The following is a 17972-nucleotide window of genomic DNA, read 5'->3' as shown; positions in this document are numbered from 1 at the left end:
GTATGCACAGTTGCAGCGGTAATGGAAGCATCTTACCTGAAGGGAGTAAAATCAGCCCAGGTTGCTGAACTTGTTGCTTTGACTAGAGCATGCAAGTTGGGAAAGAATGTGAGAGTGACTGTGATAACTGATAGTCAGTATGGCTTCGGTGTTGTGCATGATTTTGGCCAGATATTTCTGACTTCAAGTGGAACTCCTATAAAGAATGCTGAAGTGGTTGGGAAATTGCTTGAGGCGATACGGCTGACTAAGCAATTGGCCGTTGTGAAATGTGCTGCTCACTCTCAAACGGGAGACTATATCGCAGTTGGGAATAAGTACGCCAATAATATGGCTCAATATTGTGCCGTAATCAGAATTCGGTTAACAGGGCGAATGAAAGGGAAATTAATTCTTGTCCTCTATTGTTTACTAACATTGTGAGTACCTGGGAAGAAGTGAGGCAATTGCAGGAAGAAGCCGGAGATGGGAAAATGGGTAAAAGCAAGATGTGCACCAAGAGAAACAGATCATGTGTGGGTCTATTGAGATGGAAGACCAGTCATGCCTGATAGCATGGTGTCTGCCATGGCACGGATGTATCATGGACAAGCACACAAAGGGAGAGACGCAATGGTTAGGTCATTTAAGCAAACATGGTACAATGCAAAATTCAGACTTGTAGCTGAGAGCCTTTGTCAAAGATGCCTTGTATGTCAGCAGTTCAATCCTGGAAGGAAAACAGTGGCAAGTCTGGGAACGATAGGTCGAGAAGGAGGGCCTTTCACCAGAATGCAGATTCATTTCATTGAAATGCCTCCCTGTAACAGGTTGAGGTATGTTCTAGTGATGGTCTGCTTGTTTTCTAGGTGGGTAGAAGCATACCCCACAAGAAGAATTGATGGAATTACAGTAGCAAAACTGCTTTTGAGGGAATTCATCCCTAGATTCGGGTTCCCAGTTACAATTGAGTCAGATAGAGGAAAGCATTTCCATAATGAAATCATGAAGTTGATTTGTGAAGCATTGAATGTACAACAGATACTACATTTTGCCTGTCGCCCAAAGGCTTCTGGTATGGTGGAACAAGTAAATGGCACCATTAAAAACAGATTGGGAAAAATGTGTTTAGCCACAGGTTTGAAATGGCCTGATGTTTTGCCTCTAGTACTCATGACTATTAGATCTATTCCAGATAGGAACACAGGTCTGAGTCCCCATGAAATTGTCATGGGAAGAGCAATGCGCCATGTTTTCATACCAGTCAACAAGCTGTTGCCTATATCTGATGACTTGGTGTTGGATTACTGTAAGGGGCTGGCTGACGCAGTGCATTCTGTGTTTCATCAGGATGGATCGGATGCCACCACCCTTGAAAAGAAGCAAGCTCATGATCTGAGCCCAGGAGACTGGGTGAGAATTAAAGTACACAGAAGAAGGAACTGTCTGGTCCCACGTTGGGGAAAACCACGACAAGTGATTTTGACCACAACAACAGCTGTAAAGTGTGCTGGGATAAAGAACTGGATTCATGCTAGTCATACATTGAGAATTCCAAATCCAGTGGATAACAAGGAAGGAGAATATTTTGAGGAGTCAGAGACTAGTTCTGAATCGGATGCTGAAGAAGCAAGAACAAGAGAAAATCCTGAAAGGGGGGAGTCGGAGCAAAATTTGACTTTTGCCCCAGAAAATATTCCCTTGAGAAGAAAATTACAGATTTCTGATACCAGCTCAGCGACTGAACAAGCAGAGGTACATTGGAGAAAAGAGAAAAGCGGTGAAGAGACAATCAAATAAATTGTTGATAAGGAAGTTCCTGATGGAAAGCAGAGAGAAATTCCACCTGAAATAACAAAAGTAGATGAACAGGTGACAGATACAGAAAGTGAGGGAAAGATTCTTGCGGAAGACCCCCGAGGAGTTGTAGGGAATTCGAGCATTCAGTTAGAAGAAGAGTCAGTTAGTCAGCAGGAAGATTGTGTGCAAGAACCACGAGGAGGGACAGAAGTAGGGAAAATAAAAGAAGTGGTGGAAACAAGAACAGCTGAAAGCAAAAAGCAAGTTGAAACAGAATCAGAGGATAGTGATGAAGAAGTACCAGAAGGTCGAGTCCGGAGAAAGAGAGTATGGAGAGCTGAAAAGAATGATAAAGGAAATAAATCGAAAAGACCAGCAAGAGATGAAATCTGGCCAAACAAAATAAAGAGATTGAGATATCGACTGACACGAGTGAATTCACCAAGAGCAAAACAAGTGAATGAAGTATCTAGTCAAGAAAAATCGAAAAGTGAGAAAATAACTATACCAGAGCAAAACAAAAGAACGAGAAAACCTAACCAGAAGTATAAGTCGCCGGAATGGTCGTATGTGTCCCTGCCTGAAATAAAAGAAAAGGCGGATAGCCAAGAAAAACCAGAGGTGACTGTACCAGAAGTGGTTGAGGAAGACGAAGAATCGGAAATCCTGAGAGTTATCTCGTCCGATATTGGAGAAGAAACGGATGAGAACGGATGAGAAACGGAAGAGAAAAGTGAAAGACAATCAAATGCCAAACTGAATAAGAAAAAATGCTGCTAATGGAAAGACAATAAAATACGGAAAAAGACATAACTGATAGAACCAAGTAGGTGCTTAGAGCCTTGGGTTAGACAAAACTAGTTGTGAAGTAGAAGAGGCTAAGTCAAAAGACACTGATCATTTTACAACAATGGCAAACACAGAAAGTAGAAAAACTAAGGAATATGCTACTTACCAGTATGCATCTGTTCTTGGCATGTAGAGCTGCAGATCTCCACACTTTTGCATAGATCGCCATCTGGTGTTGGGCCCGGATGTTTGCAGTTTGTTTTTCCTCTTGGAAAGTCTTTGGAAGTCACGAGTTCGGTGACTCCTCCCTTGGTTCGTATTGTGCATGGGCTTCGGCTCCATCCTCAGATTGTTTTTCGCCAACAGGGAAAGATGGAGCGTAGTAATAACAGTGAAGAAACCCATGTGTGTTGTATCTAAATAAGATAGACTGGAACAGATGCAGGTAGCCGGGGAGGCGGGTGGGCGTGTGTAGATCTGCAGCTCTACATGCCAAGAACAGATGCATACTGGTAAGTAGCATATTCAGTTCGAGGTATATGAGCTGCAGATTACACACTTTTGCATAGACTATATAGCAGTTCCCAACCTTAGCGGCGACCACCGGTTGCAGTGGTTTGAAATAGTGTTTTCAGTACAGCCTGGCCCACACTAGCTTGTTGCTTGGTTTGCACATCTACACAGTAATATTTAGTGAAAGTGTGCGGTGTTGACCATGTAGCTGCCTTGCAGATATCATCTAATGGGATGTTCCCTAGAAAAGCCATAGAAGCCCCTATCTTTCTTGTAGAGTGGGCTTTAGGGGGAACAGATAGCGTGCGTTTTGCTTTGTGGTAGCAAATCTGTATGCATTTTACAATCCACCTAGCTATCCCTGATTTAGAGATGAGGTTGCATTTATGAGGTGGAGAGAAAGAGACAAACAGTTGCTTTGTCTTTCTGAAAGGTTGTGTTCTCTGGATATAGTAAAGCAAGGCCCTTTTAACATCCAGTGTGTGTAGAGCCCTTTCTGCAACAGTTTGAGGTTGCGAGAAAAAAAACGGTAATTCTACTGATTGGTTTAGATGAAAGGGTGAGATGACTTTGGGTAGGAATTTTGGGTTGGTACGGAGGACAACCTTGTTCGGGTGCATTTGGAGAAAAGGTTCTTGTATAGTAAGTGCTTGTATTTCACTGACCCTTCTAAGGGAGGTGATGGCTACAAGGAAAGCTGTTTTCCATGTGGGGAATTGCAGTTCGCATTTATGCAAGGGTGCAAAAGGCGGTCCCATTAGCCTTGTGAGCACTATATTTAAGTTCCACACAGGTGAGGGTGGCACCCTGGGGGGAATTATTCGTTTTAGGCCTTCCATGAAGGCTTTAATGGCAGGCACTCTGAAAAGTGATAGGTGCTGTCTGTTTTGTAAGTAAGCGGCAATTGCTGCGAGGTGTAGCCCAATGGATGTATATGCTAGGTTACATGTTTGTAGGTGTAGAAAGTAGCATATGATGTGCTGTATGGATGAGTCTAGAGGGTTGATTGTGTTGTTATGGCAATAAACAACAAATCTTTTCCACTTGGCAGTGTAGCAGGCTCTAGTGGTAAGACGTCTAGCTTCTCTGATAACATTCATACAGTCGGGGGGAAGGTTGAGGTATCCGAACTCTAGGATTTCAGGAGCCAGATCACAAGGTTGAGCTGAGCTGGGTCCGGGTGTCTGATCTCTCCATGGTTCTGGGTTAGGAGGCATGGTGAGAAGTGTAATTTTTGGTGTGGCACTACTGAGAGTTCCAGCAACGTGGTGTACCATGGTTGTCTGGCCCATGTTGGAGCTACTAGAATGAGTGTGAGGGGGTGCTGTTGTAGCTTTCGCACCACTAATGGAATTAGTGGGAGAGGTGGAAAGGCGTATGCAAATTTGCCTGACCAGTTCATCCATATCGCATTGCCTTTGGACAATGGGTGTGGGTATCTGGCGGCGAAGCTTGGGCATTTTTTGTTTTCGTGGGTGGCGAATAGGTCTATTTGTGGATGCCCCCACATTTGAAAGAACGGGTGAAGAACTTGCGGGTGAAGTTCCCACTCGTGGATCTGCTGCGCAGATCTGCCATGGTGTTCTGGACTCCTGGGACATGTTGGGCTAGGAGAAAGATTTTGTGTGGAATTGCCCATCTCCATATGCTCTGTGCTAGTTGAGAGAGCTGTGGAGAGTGTGTGCCGCCTTGTTTTTGGATGTAGTACATGGCGGTCATGTTGTCCGTGCGGATAAGGACTGCCTTGCCTAAAATCTGTGTGTGAAAGGATTTTAGGGCTAGAAAGATTGCCAGTAACTCCAGATGATTGATGTGGAGTAACTTTTGTTGCGGCGCCCATGTGCCCTGCACTGTGAGGTGTAGTAGATGCGCTCCCCAGCCGGAGAGCGATGCGTCTGTTGTCAGGATTATTTGTGGAACCGGGTCCAGGAACGGTCGACCTCTGGAAAGATTTGTGGTGTTCCACCACTGCAGAGAGCGATGGGTGCGACCGTCTACCAACACCAGATCTGTCAGTTGCCCCTGGGCCTGGTTCCATTGGCGCGCTAAGCACTCTTGGAGTGGACGCATCTGGAGTCTTGCATGAGGCACTATAAAAATGCAAGAGGCTATCATCCCTATCAGTTGCATAAACACTCTTGCTGGGAGGGAGTGTTGAAGTATGAATTTTTGACGCAAAGCCTGAATGCTTGTGATCCTTGCCGGATTGGGGTAGGCAATAGCTTTTGAGGTGTCTATGGTGGCACCGAGGTATTGCTTTATGTGGGATGGTGTTAGTTGGGACTTTTGGTGGTTCACCGTGAAGCCTAGTTGGTGAAGTAGCTGGATTGTAGTGGCGGTGTGGTGTACACATTGGTTGTAGGACGCGGCTTTTCTGAGCCAGTCCTCCAGATACGGGAAGACGTGAATGTGCGGTCTTCTGAGGTGTGCCGCCACTACCGCTGGGACCCCGAATGGGAGCACCTTGAACTGGTAGTGTTGCCCGTCCACTACGAATCTGAGGTACTTTCTGTGGGCATGGTGTACCGGAATGTGAAAGTACGCGTCTTTCAAGTCCAGTGTGGTGAGAAAGTCGTTCTGGGAGAGGAGCGGAAGTACCTGCTGAAGTGTTACCATGTGAAAATGGTCCGAATGTATGTATGTGTTTAGAGGCCGGAGAGCTAAGATAGGTCGTAGAGTCTCGTCTCTTTTTGGTATCAGAAAATATAGGGAGTAGACCCCTACATTTTGCTGATCGTGGGGGACCTGTTCTATTGCGTGTTTTTGTAGGAGGGAGATCACCTCCTGTTTTAGTAACGTGGAATGTTCTTGCGTTGCCTGGGTGGAATGTTGGGGGGGGTAGATGTGAGTTCCAGGCAGTACCCTGAACGAATAATTTGGGTCACCCACTTGTCTGATGTGATGGACTCCCAGACGTGAAGGAAATTTTGTAGTCTGCCCCAGACCGGAGTGGGATGGTCTGGGGGGGAGCAGGGAAAAGTCATTGGGTAGGCGGTGTGGCAGAGCGGGCGGTATTTGTTTTGCCTCTGCCTTTATTGTTATTGCCTCTATAGCCGCCTCTTTGATAACCTTTTGTGAAGGTGGACTGAGGAGGGGATTTGTAGGATGTGGACGCGCTATCTGAAGAGTAGCCTCTGCCCGTGGCCCGAAAGGAAGAGCGGCGAAAGGAGCGTCTAGGAGGGTGTGACTGTAGGGCTCCCATAGATTTCGCCGTATCTGTGTCTTTTTTCATCTTCTCGAAGGCCTCATCTATCTTTGGACCGAATAAATGTTCCTGATCGAACTGATGGTTTAATATGGAGGCTTGTACCTCGGGTTTAAAGCCTGAAACTCTCAGCCAAGCGTGTCGACGGAGTAGGACACAGGTGTTAATGGCCCTGGAAGCTGTGTCTGCTGCGTCGAAGGCACAGCGTATAGAGGTATTGGTTATGGTCTTACCCTCTTGGATTAATTCATTGGCCCTATTTTTATATTTTTCTGGGAGATGGTGCATGATGGTTACTAGTTCATCATAATGCGCTCTGTCGTATATGGCCAATAGCGCTTGAGTGTTGGCGATACGCCATATATTAGCTGCCTGTGACGCAGTGCATTTTCCTGATGCGTCCAGGAGCTTTGATTCCTTGTCAGGTGGTGGTGCTTCGCCTGATGCCTGGGAATTTGATCTTTTTCTTGCGGTGGATACCACTAGGGAATCCAGTGGCGCTGGCCCTTTGATGTAGGCAGGATCTGTAGGGGCAGCTTTATACTTTTTTCTATGCGTAGGTTTAGGACCCCAGCCCTGACTGGGTCTTTAAAAACCTCTGGCGCATGTTTTATTACCCCTTTGAGCATAGGTAGTATAGCAGTAGACCTATGTGCAGTATCAAAGGTATCTAGGAGGAAATCTTCCTCTACTGGGTCAGTGTGTAGCTCTACCCTGTGATAATGTGCCGCCCTCTGAAGTAGGTGGTGAAAACCTAGTGAGTCTTCTGGTGGCGATGGCCTGGATGGATATAGGTCATCTTGTGGGACATCTGGAATATCTGGATTATTATAATCATCCCAGGGGTCTGGGGATCCTGTAGGGGTGGGGTCTTGTGCCACATCTGCTGGGTCGTAGTATGGGTACCCCTGATCATCATGGTCTGGAGACGGGGTCGGAGAGCGATGAGGCAGGGGTGGAGAAGGTGGAGGGGGTGGAGGTAGAGAGGGTGGAGGAGGTGGAGGAGGCGGGGAAGGCACTCTGAAAGGGGAGGTAGCACAGTCCTTCCTCTTTGGAGGTGGAGGTGGAACTGGTTTGTCCAAATGTCTCTTTTTAGAAGACAGTGCCAAATGTCCAGTTTTTGTATCCTTGGTATGTGTCTTTTGCAAAGGATCCGGTGTAAAAAGTTCTTGCGACACTGGTTGTTCGGTCGGCGCCGACGTTTTCGGGGCCGACGGCTTCTTAGGCTTGTCTGTGCCGTGCTTTTTGGGAACCTCTGATTTTTTGTTCGGTGCCGATACAGGCTTCGGCGCAGGAGTGTCGGTGCCGAGGGCCTTATGATGTTTGGTCGGCACCGAGAGGCTGGGTTTCGACACCGAGGGCTTTGGTGTGGAGCTCGGTGTCGAGGTAGAGTCCGATCTTTTCTTCGATGCCGAAGGGTGTTTTTCGGCACCGCTGGCAGGCTGGCTCGAGCCCGAGCCGCCGGAAGGCTTACTTGGCTTCGTCACCGGGCCCGAAGGTGGGGTGTTCGAAGCAGTGTCTTTGGTCTTGCCTAAGCCCAAAGGCGAAGGCGTGACCGAAGCCTTTTTGGGTGTCGGCGCGGGTGTGGGAGGGGGTATTTTACTCACGACCCTCTGCGCCGGGGTGATGTCCTCCACATCCGAGTCGTCGGCTTCGGAAGCACTGACGAGGTCCTCTTCGGTGTGCTGGTGTCCCGGAGCTTCGACATCGTCCCCGAAGATGTCGACTGGAACGGAGGTCGAGGAGTGCGCCATTTTTCGTCTGTTCCTTCGGTCTCGAATAGTCTTTTTGGATCAGGGGAGAGGCAGAGGTTGCACACCTCATGAAGATCGGTGTGGGGGAATTTGGACCCACATCGAGGGCACTTCTTGAATGGAGTTCTTTCCATCAGCTGGGACCGGAGCCTGGATAGGCCCAAAGGCCGCCGTCGATGACTGGAATCGAAGGCGCGTCGAAGAAGAAGGTGATTGAGGAGATCAGTATCTAAACAATACCGCGGAGAGCGAGGATTCCGCTTCGATCGTCGAACTGGAATGTTCGGAACCGGAGCGCGAAGTATTACATCCGAGCCCGATGGCGGAAAAAAACAATCTGAGGATGGAGCCAAAGCCCATGCGCAATACGAACCAAGGGAGGAGTCACCGAACTCGTGACTTCCAAAGACTTTCCAAGAGGAAAAACAAACTGCAAACATCCGGGCCCAACACCAGATGGCGATTTATGCAAAAGTGTGTGATCTGCAGCTCATATGCCTCGAACATGTACGTTTCTTAGAAGGTGGTTTAAAATGTGTTGTTGTTGTACAGGATTACTAATATTTCTATGGAGTGTATTAGCTTTGATGATCTCATTTAAAGTTACGCTAGAAACAATAGAAGGACATAGTGAGAATAAAACTAATATAGAGAAGATTCGGAAAGTATATCCGACTAGAATAGATAGAAATTATCTTCATAAAGACAGTTCTATAAATGATTTTTCTAACAATGTATTTTCGAAACTACTATACGAATATGTAAAGACAATGGATGTGAGGGATTGTTACGTCTGTATGCAGTTACCTGCATCTGTATCAGAGGGAGTGACCTATCATCACCTTCCAGTAACTTATGGAATAACATGTAGTGTGATAGCTAGTCTGTTTTACAAAATAGGGAAATTAGAATATTATTTTTCAGATGTAGATAACATATTTTCACAAGTACCTGCAGTTAACAAATTGAATAAAGTAAAACCTGCCAAGGTGTTAGGTGAATTTTTCCTAGAAACTAAAGAACTAACATTAGAATATATATTTAGAAATCATTTGACTTGCAGTTTAAAGAAAGAGGAAAATACTTTCTTGGATATGGTTGAAGAAAGGAGATTGAAAATGCAAAAGAAAGCATCTGAGGGAAGAGCGGAAAAGACTGTTTGGGATATTGAAATGGAAAAACATTTGAAGGGAGAAGCTAGTCCAACTATGGCTTTAGATTGGCCTCAGAAAGGGAAGTTGTGTATTAGAAGGAATCAAACTGCATATGATAATTACTTTGTAGGTAACAGTGAATGCCATGATACACACCGAATCATGGGTGGATGGGGATTTAAAGGAGGAAATGATCCAGTTTTTCCTGGGTTATATTTTATCTGCGGGAACAATGCATATTATCGGTTGCCAGATCATTGGTATGGCACATGTTCTGTAGGTCTGGTTTTCCCAAAGATATTCCACATGGGAAGAGGAGAAGATGGTGTACATAAGTTAGGTAGTCTACTAACACGTAGAAAAAGAGAATCTTGGTCAGAAATTGTGGGAGACATTTTTGGAGCATTGATACCAGCAGTGGGAATATCTCTGAATTCACACAAAATTAGAAAACTATCAACAGTAGTGGATCGCTTGTCAACAAGCACCGCTGGAGGATTTTTATTGGTAAATACTGAAATGGTTGTCATGCGTGCCATGGTAATGCAAAATCGACTTGCCCTTGATATAATATTGGCAAAAGAGGGTGGAGTCTGTGGAATGCTGAAAGTTCAACATTGTTGTACTTACATTCCTGACGAAAGTAAAGATCTAAAGATCTACATTAAAAATATAACTGAATTGCATGAGGAAATTGCACCACTGGAGGTTGAAAGTGTTTGGGAAAAGATTGGAAAGAAACTTTCTTCCATTAAAGATTTCCTGTTAAACTTAGGTGGTACATTTATAGGTAGGATCCTATTTCCATTAACATGTGTGATTTTTCTAGTATTAAGTTTAAGACTAGGATGTTTATGTTATAAAAGAAAGAAAATACAGAAAAAGTTAAAAAGATAACATTTGAAAAGACGACAGAATAAGAGACAAGAGAGGGAATTTGAAGAAGTAGAATTAGAAGAGATGAAAGATAGTATGTATAAAACAGCAAGAAGAGAAGAAATTGAGGAAACAGAAATGTGAACTAATACAAAGAATTCATTACGCTTTTCATGAGAAATTGATACAAAATTTTAATAGTGTGGTGATAAAATCACCAAATGGGGGATTGATGGAGCAGGTAGTGCACAATTTTGTATACCTCCTCTATTCTGCATGAAAAATACTAATTATATAATCTATTAATTATAATATTATTAAACAAGTTTGCATGTATATTAACCAACATTATTAATATTCGAATTAAACGTGGGATTAGCATTTTGCATGGCTAAATAACCTTTAGAACTAAAATCTGTACGCATATTAACAATAGTATATGTGGTAAATAGAATACTGCATGATATATGCTGCTGTTGTAATGTTGCCCCAAGAGGAGGACGGAAAAGGTGAATATAATGGCTTTAAATGCTGCTATATGCTAGATAAATACAACCACATAGAGGGATTAGTAAGGGGTTAACATTAGATTTATTATTTCTATGTATTAATTACTCTTTTGTGTTTGTTTCGCTTAAGTTGGCATTTGGGCCTAAATCAAAGATGGCCGCTAACTCCACACGACGAAGTGGCCACTGTTCCATGAGGAGCGGAGTGAGCTGCGCATGCGCAAGATAGCTCCTAAACCTCGTAGCGACCTCTGTACCGCATGTCCCCGGTCAAGGATGTAGAACGGGAAGTCTGCCAAGACAAGAGAACAAGCAACCTTACAATAAACCGGAACAAGCCGACTTTTGGACTAACTAATGACCTCACCCCTCAAACTGAACTGAGAACCTAAAACTTACATCGGACGATCTCAACCAGCCAATCACGACTGTCCTAAAATATTAAATTGTATCTTCTTTACTTCAATGTATTATAAAAAAGGATAATAGAATAAGAGGGATGTCGCTTCGCTCTTGCTTTTGGGTCACGTCACTTTGCGTTGCCTTGCTACGTTTTGCGCGTTCTCCTGAATCTTTGAGGGTCCGGATGCTGCACGATCATCTGATGACTGCAAATTTTTCCTAAATCTACGGGCAATGATAGATGCTTGCACGTCTCTGGTCCTTTGCTGATCTTTGGGACTGTAACGTGCTGAGCAAAGAACTTTGAGCTTTGGCCTGCTTCTGGACAGTTTACGACAAAATTATGCAGAGCCAATGAATTAGAGGACTCCAAATAGCCAGATTAGGTAAATATGATGTTCTGCGATTTACTCAAATTTTGATATAAAACTTTCTAAAACAAATGTGAATTCAAATCATTATGAAATTTTAGATAAACAATTACTGATTAATGAGAAATTATGAGTTGTGAGTTTCATTTAAGAGATAGATTCCGAAGTCTTAAAATGTGTTTTAGCTGGTTCTAAATCACGATCAACCAATCCAACTAATTTGGTCCATTGACCAAGTAGGGGGGAGTGACTTGATGTTTTAGGATTAAGGATCTGTAGGCAAAGGGCGTTAATGTATATTTTGTAAATGACTTTTCCTTCCCTATAGGTTATAAGGTGTTCCCCTCACATGTCCGGCGCTTGAATCACTCATCCCTCCTGTGTGTGCAGACCAGTGTGAAAGTAACGTGTGAGTGTTGGTGTTATGGGCCCCACCAATGACTGCATGTGTGAATGAGTTAGTGTGACGTCGGGTCTGTGACGCAGGGAGGATATCGGCACGGGTTGTTTCCCCGTTACCCGATTCTGCGCTGGATCAGCTGCATCAAAGATGCATCTTATATTTGTGTTTGACATAAGTTAACATGTAATTTGGTATGCCTGTTTTTTGTATTGTTCTGGGAGATGTAGTAAAATGTCTTCCATTTCATTCCAATGTGACCTTTCATACCTTGATAACAGACCTATAGAGTTAACAATTCTCCAGTGACTAGAAGATTGTGCTGCTACCCTTTTCCCTGCTGTGTCTATATGTTTACTCTCTTTGTCTGGTGGTGGAGCATTGCCTGTTGCCTGAGAGTTTACTCTTTACGTGCTGTTGCAACTACTAAGGAATCGGGTGTGAGCTGAGTCCTAATGTAGATAGGGTTTGTTGAGGAAGGTTTATATTTGTTTCCACTCTTGGAGTGATAATTCTAAATTTTAAGGTCTCTTTAAAAATATCAGTAGTATGTCTAAGCATAGCCTTTAACATTGGTAGATATTGGGTTGATTTTTGTGTGGAGGAAAGAGTTTCAAATAAAAAGTAATCTTCTATTTCCTCATTATGCAAAGGTACATTATGAAAATGTGCTGCTCTATATTTTAAGGTCATAATATGTAGTAGTATCATCTGGTCTGGTGAAGAGGGTTTATGGGATAAAGGTCTGGATCCGTGTTATCAGGAGGATCTGTGTCAAATGTATCCCAGTCATCTTGTGGGAGAAGTGTGTGTTGGTCATAATCATCACCCCATCCCCTGTAAAAGAGTGTATTGACCCTTCTGAGTGTATATCGCCATGGTCTGGAGACTGTTGAGGTGAAGGTGTATGTGGTATTGGAGTAGGAGTAGGAGTAATCATAAGTATAATGGTGGCTTTAGCCTCCTGTTTTCGTTTCTTTGCAGGAATAACATGTTCTTGAGGAGGTCTAGTAAGTATTCTTCCTGTATATGGATGAATTACTAAATGTTACTGTCCAATTGCTGTTGCAATTTTTCATAACTGGTTGAACCTCCTCTGAAGAATGGTCTATTATACATTTTTTTCGACTCTATTCTGTCTCCTCTATGCCTAGTTGATAAGTGTTTTGGATCTGAGGCTTTAGATTTAGTGCTCGAGTTCGAACGTTTTTTGGGAACCGAAGGTGTCGGTACTGAAGATGTGGACGTGTCTGCTTTAAATTTCGGCTACGAAGATTTTTTCTATTCGGAGGTGGTCCGTTTCAGATCGATAGTCTTTGACTGTCTTTTAAGAGCTGTGCCAAGGCCAGGCTTTCTGTGATCAGTCGTTTGGTGCAGACCAAGGCCCGAAGGCAGAGGAGGCCCAACAGCTGACTTTTGTACCTCAGGTGTAACTTTTTTGGGCAGTTTATTCATGGTTTGTTGCACAGGTGTGAGGGCTTCTGCCTCGGCGTCGGAGCTTTGTTCTCGAGAGAAAGTACCCTCATATGCAGCCGACGGATGTGCCTCCATTTCGGTTTCTGGTTCCTCCGAACCGAAAAAGTCTGGTGTATCATCGATGCTGCATCAAGACATTTACATTCTTCTTGCTTTACGGTCCCGAAGTGTCTTCTTTGACCTGAAGGATTTACAGGCCTCACAGTCTTGTTCTTGATGATCCGATGCGAGGGAGGAGTTACACACTCTGTGTAAATCAGTATGAGGGAATCTTGAATGAGAGGAAGGGCAAAATTTAAAAAGTGTCCGTTCCATACCCTTTAGTAGTTTTTGTGAAAAAAAGTCAAAGAGAATTTCCACCCCGAAGTGCGAAGGCTGTAAAGGCCGGAATGGAACCGAATCTCTTAGACGATTTTAGATGTGTAATAGAATGAATCTCGATTGATAAAAATACCGACGGTGATAGAAAAGGATCCTATTGACTGTGTCGACAGGAGCAGAGGAACACATGACTGAACCCGACGGCGGAAAAAAAACAATCGAGTAGATGACCATGCGCAATGAAAACAAGAGGAGGAGTCACTATAAGTTGTGCCTCAACGAACTTCTTTCAAGAAAAACAACTTGCACACTTCCAAGCCCAACACTAGTTGGCATACTTATTCTAAGCATGTGTATCTACAGCCACATAAAATATATTTATATTGGACAAGAAGGAAAAGCTGCAGTCCAAGAACTCCCAAGTTTTCAAGACCTTTAATAAGATCTTTAAACAGACAATGACGCTTTTCAACCAACAATTTCCAGTAGCAAATATATAGAAGAGCAGCGCTCACTATACAAAACTCAGCATGATAAGCCCTAATTGAATCCCTTGTACGTGGGACAGAATAATCAGCAAAACATCAACCACTGAGGTCAATATTTTAATTGCTTCTTGGTTGATACAACTATGGAAATTACACATACATTGAATGATCACTGAGGTTAATGAGAACACATTGTATAAAGTGTTTCATGGAATTAACATAATACAAACCGTAAAATAGATTGATGTAGGTTACAGCACATTAAGCACTCGTGATGATATAATTTCAAGTGCACAATGTGATAAGACAGTATAAAAGAAACACTAGAGGTTGCCCTAAGGAAACATGAGACACTTAACCCCCGTGCCTCAAAGAATAGCCATTCTAAGTTATGAATTAAATTGAATTTTATTGCAATTATGGTTATATACTACTCCAGCATGCTCCATTATGAATCGGAGGTGCTTGTACACATGTAAAGGAAAGGGATGATGGATTTACTAACCGTGATTAAGATCGCGTTGGTAAAAATGAGTCCATGTCTGTTTGAAGATCTTATTAAATGACTTGAAAACCTAGAGTTCCTGGAGTGCAGCGTTTTCCTTCTTGCGGAAAATACATAGGAAAGGTGGTCTACCTTCCACGCGCGCACCAGCAGCTAGAGCACACTACCATTGTCGACTACATTGTGAGGCTAAAAGTATATGTCAAATTTGTTTTGTTTATTTAACATTATTTCTGAGGGGTGTTATTTTAAGTCCATGGCCCCATTATTTTCTAATGAAGTCCAATGTAATACTTGTGATCAACGATGTGGGATACTTGACTTACTCCATGGCTGTGGCAGATTTGCTACTGTTTCGTCACCTTTTTGGCTGTAGTGTAATTTGTGAATAGCAATGGGCTTACTCTTGTAGGTGGGTGTTTGTAGTAGCCTTTCCCTCCCTATCCTTCCTTACATTTCTCTGAACACCTCCCATTTTACAGTAGATATATTTCTATGTTTCCAACCACTTTTCCAAGTCTTTTCCACATACACTACCAAGTAGTAAACTTAAATGCACAGAGATGAACCCATTGAAAAGATAGAAGAGGTGAAGAGCTCCACCCTTAGGTTTGCGAATTGCATTTTGTAATACGTAGTACTTCTGCAGTACTACTTAATGTCCTGCAAAATGCAGTTTGCGAATCTGGCCCTTGGTGTCTCTGAGGTACTTCATGCTGGAGGGTATGGGCCGTACACATTTTACAACCAACATCAGGCTCTCTTTACAATTGTAAATTTCATGACCCAGAACAGAATTTACACAATATGTCATCTCTGAACCGCAGTACCAACAGGGTAGTTTAGGGTGAACTTTATTTAGTATGTCGCATTACTTTATTGCTAGATATTCACATCATTAGCCAAGTCACTGGTTAATCGGATTTCTTACAACAGATTAACATTTCCCAACTGGAGTCAACTTACTATAGGGACATTTTAACTGAAAATTCATAATGCGTGGTCACAAACTAGTATCTCTGGGCGTTTTTTTTTATTACTTACGGTAATAACCTGTGCAACCATCTTCTTTCCATCAGCCTCTGGATTAGCTGGTTTATAGAACTCCAAATCAAAATATAGCTTACAGACCGAATTTTCTGGAATGACTTCATAGCAATGCATGAGGGATTTTCGATGTTTGCTAGGAAATAAAAAGGTTAACAGAAATTAAAATCACCTCCTAAAAAATACATCCGTAATGGTCCATCCCATCGAATATTATCAACCGGTTTGTTCACTTCAAAGTCATGTGGAGAATCATTTTGTAAACATCATGACATGATGTATGGCAACTAGCGTATTAATCTTGTATGTGCATTAATGTGAAGCAGAATGTGCATATGCATGGGTTGTTCATGGAGTGCTGCTGGGCAACTGAGAGTCAGCTGAACAAGACTCTAATCTGAGACAGCTGAAGCTCTTCTAACAGAAGAAACATGCAGTTGACCGAACAGCTCTCAGACTTTTTACTGAAGATAGTGCAGAGCGGAGGTTTGTTTCACGTCTGTTTACCTGACGTCCCCCTCCTGATACCCATTCTACAGCCTAGGATCAACAGATTACACTTCCTTGTAAGTGTGTTCCTCAGAAGGTAATGATAAATTAATTAGTGGTGCACTTTATCCTGGCCTTCACTCTTTCTAGATTTGGTAATTTAACTCTATAAATTATTTTTACAGGTGTCCAATATTGCCATTGTCCTAATGATACCTCTTTAAATAGCATACAGAGGTTACAATGCAGCCACAAAATCAATCAGATTTGATCTTTTTGCATCATTTACTGATGTCTAGCTGTGAATTGTCTTAATCCCACTGGAGTTACTGTTCCTATGTAGCGATAAAGATTAAAATCGTCCTAATACTGTGGTACTTGGGGACAGTGTGTCCTGATCTTGGTGCCCTCACACATCGCAAAGGATGTCATTTTCATCATCGGGCAATGCTCCTCGTCGGGCCGGCGGTGCAATGCCCTAAGGGTCCCCCGAAGGGTCGCTTTGTCAGAGATCTTTTCAGGATAAAGCCATATGGGTGCGTGGGGGTGAGTGGCAGCAAAGTCCTAAAGTGAAGTCTATAAGATGGCTGGAGTGGTGGCTGAACGATTTATTAGAAAAAATATCCCTCTGCCAACATTAAAAACCAAAAAGGTTGTGCTACTCAGAGGGAGATATTGGCCCTCAGTAGCAAGAGAAATCTAGCATGCCCCTAATGGACATGTTTGGTGGTCAACATGTTTTGCACTATCTATTGGTCTCAGGAGGAGATGCCAAGCGCTTCTTCAGGACTGAAAATAGTGCTATGTAAAAAAGGTAAAAGTGTAGAAGTGAGTGGCCTATATATGTTAATGTAAATGAGCCCTGAAACTGACCATCGTAGCGCTCTGCGTTGTTGCACTGTTTTGCTGCTAATCTCTGTTTTTGCTGCTAATCTCTGTTTATGATGAGCATTGAGTCACTTTTTAAAACTTTAGAAATCAATTTTTAAAATTACTTTTAGCTGTGTAGTACTGTGTTTTCTATTTTGTGGGAGGAAAACTGTGGCTTTTTATGTTAAACTTTGGTGGTGCTTTTGTGACCGAAGGGGGAAATCGATCGTCATTTTAGCTCAGCTTCCGGACCGTCACCGCCTTTCTTTTGACGGCGCGGTCTAGTTGTTCTTCAAGCTGGCCATATCTAAACGCGACGCTGCACGAGCCCTGAAACTGACCAATGTAGCGCTCTGCGTTGTTGAACTGTTTTGCTGCTAATCTCTGTTTTTGCTGCTAATCTCTGTTTATGATGAGCATTGAGTCACTTTTTAAAACTTTAGAAATCAATTTTTAAAATTACTTTTAGCTGTGTAGTACTGTGTTTTCTATTTTGTGGGGGGAAAACTGTGGCTTTTTATGTTAAACTTTGGTGGTGCTTTTGTGACCGAAGGGGGAATTGATCGTCATTTTAGCTCAGCTTCCGGACCGTCACCGCCTTCCATTTGACGGCGCGGTCTAGTTGTTCTTCAAGCTGGCCATATTTAAACGCGACGCTGCATGAGCGCGCGAGCCCTGAAACCGACCAACGTAGCGCTCTGCGTTGTTGAACTGTTTTGCTGCTAATCTCTGTTTATGATGAGCATTGAGTCGCTTTTTAAAACTTTAGAAATCAATTTTTTAAATTACATTTAGCTGTGTAGTACTGTGTTTTCTATTTTGTGGGGGGAAAACTGTGGCTTTTTATGTAAAACTTTGGTGGTGCTTTTGTGACCGAAGGGGGAATCGATCGTCATTTTAGCTCAGCTTCCGGGCCGTCACCGCCTTCCTTTTGATGGCGCGGTCTAGTTGTTCTTCAAGCTGGCCATATTTAAACGCGACGCTGCGCGTGTGCGCAGCGGACGCGCCGCTGGGGCACCAAAGG

The 17972-nt window shown here is 43.3% G+C and overlaps 1 protein-coding gene across 6 annotated transcripts in view; it reads right to left on the bottom strand.

Moving 5' to 3' along the window:
• Window positions 1–17972, bottom strand: part of PRIMPOL (primase and DNA directed polymerase) — a 585691-nt gene that overhangs the window by 280737 nt on the left and 286982 nt on the right. For all 6 annotated transcript variants that reach the window (XM_085641903.1, XM_085641905.1, XM_085641902.1 and 3 more), the window contains one exon: window positions 15587–15725. In XM_085641903.1, coding sequence (XP_085498029.1) covers window positions 15587–15725 — 139 coding nt within the window. The remainder of the gene's footprint in view (window positions 1–15586; window positions 15726–17972) is intronic.

The sequence above is a fragment of the Triturus cristatus genome, chromosome 2_2 (assembly GCF_964204655.1).
Source record: "Triturus cristatus chromosome 2_2, aTriCri1.1, whole genome shotgun sequence".
In the NCBI taxonomy this organism is placed as follows: domain Eukaryota; kingdom Metazoa; phylum Chordata; class Amphibia; order Caudata; family Salamandridae; genus Triturus; species Triturus cristatus.
Note: the sequence above shows the minus strand (reverse complement) of the source record. Positions and strands in the feature narration are given on the sequence as shown.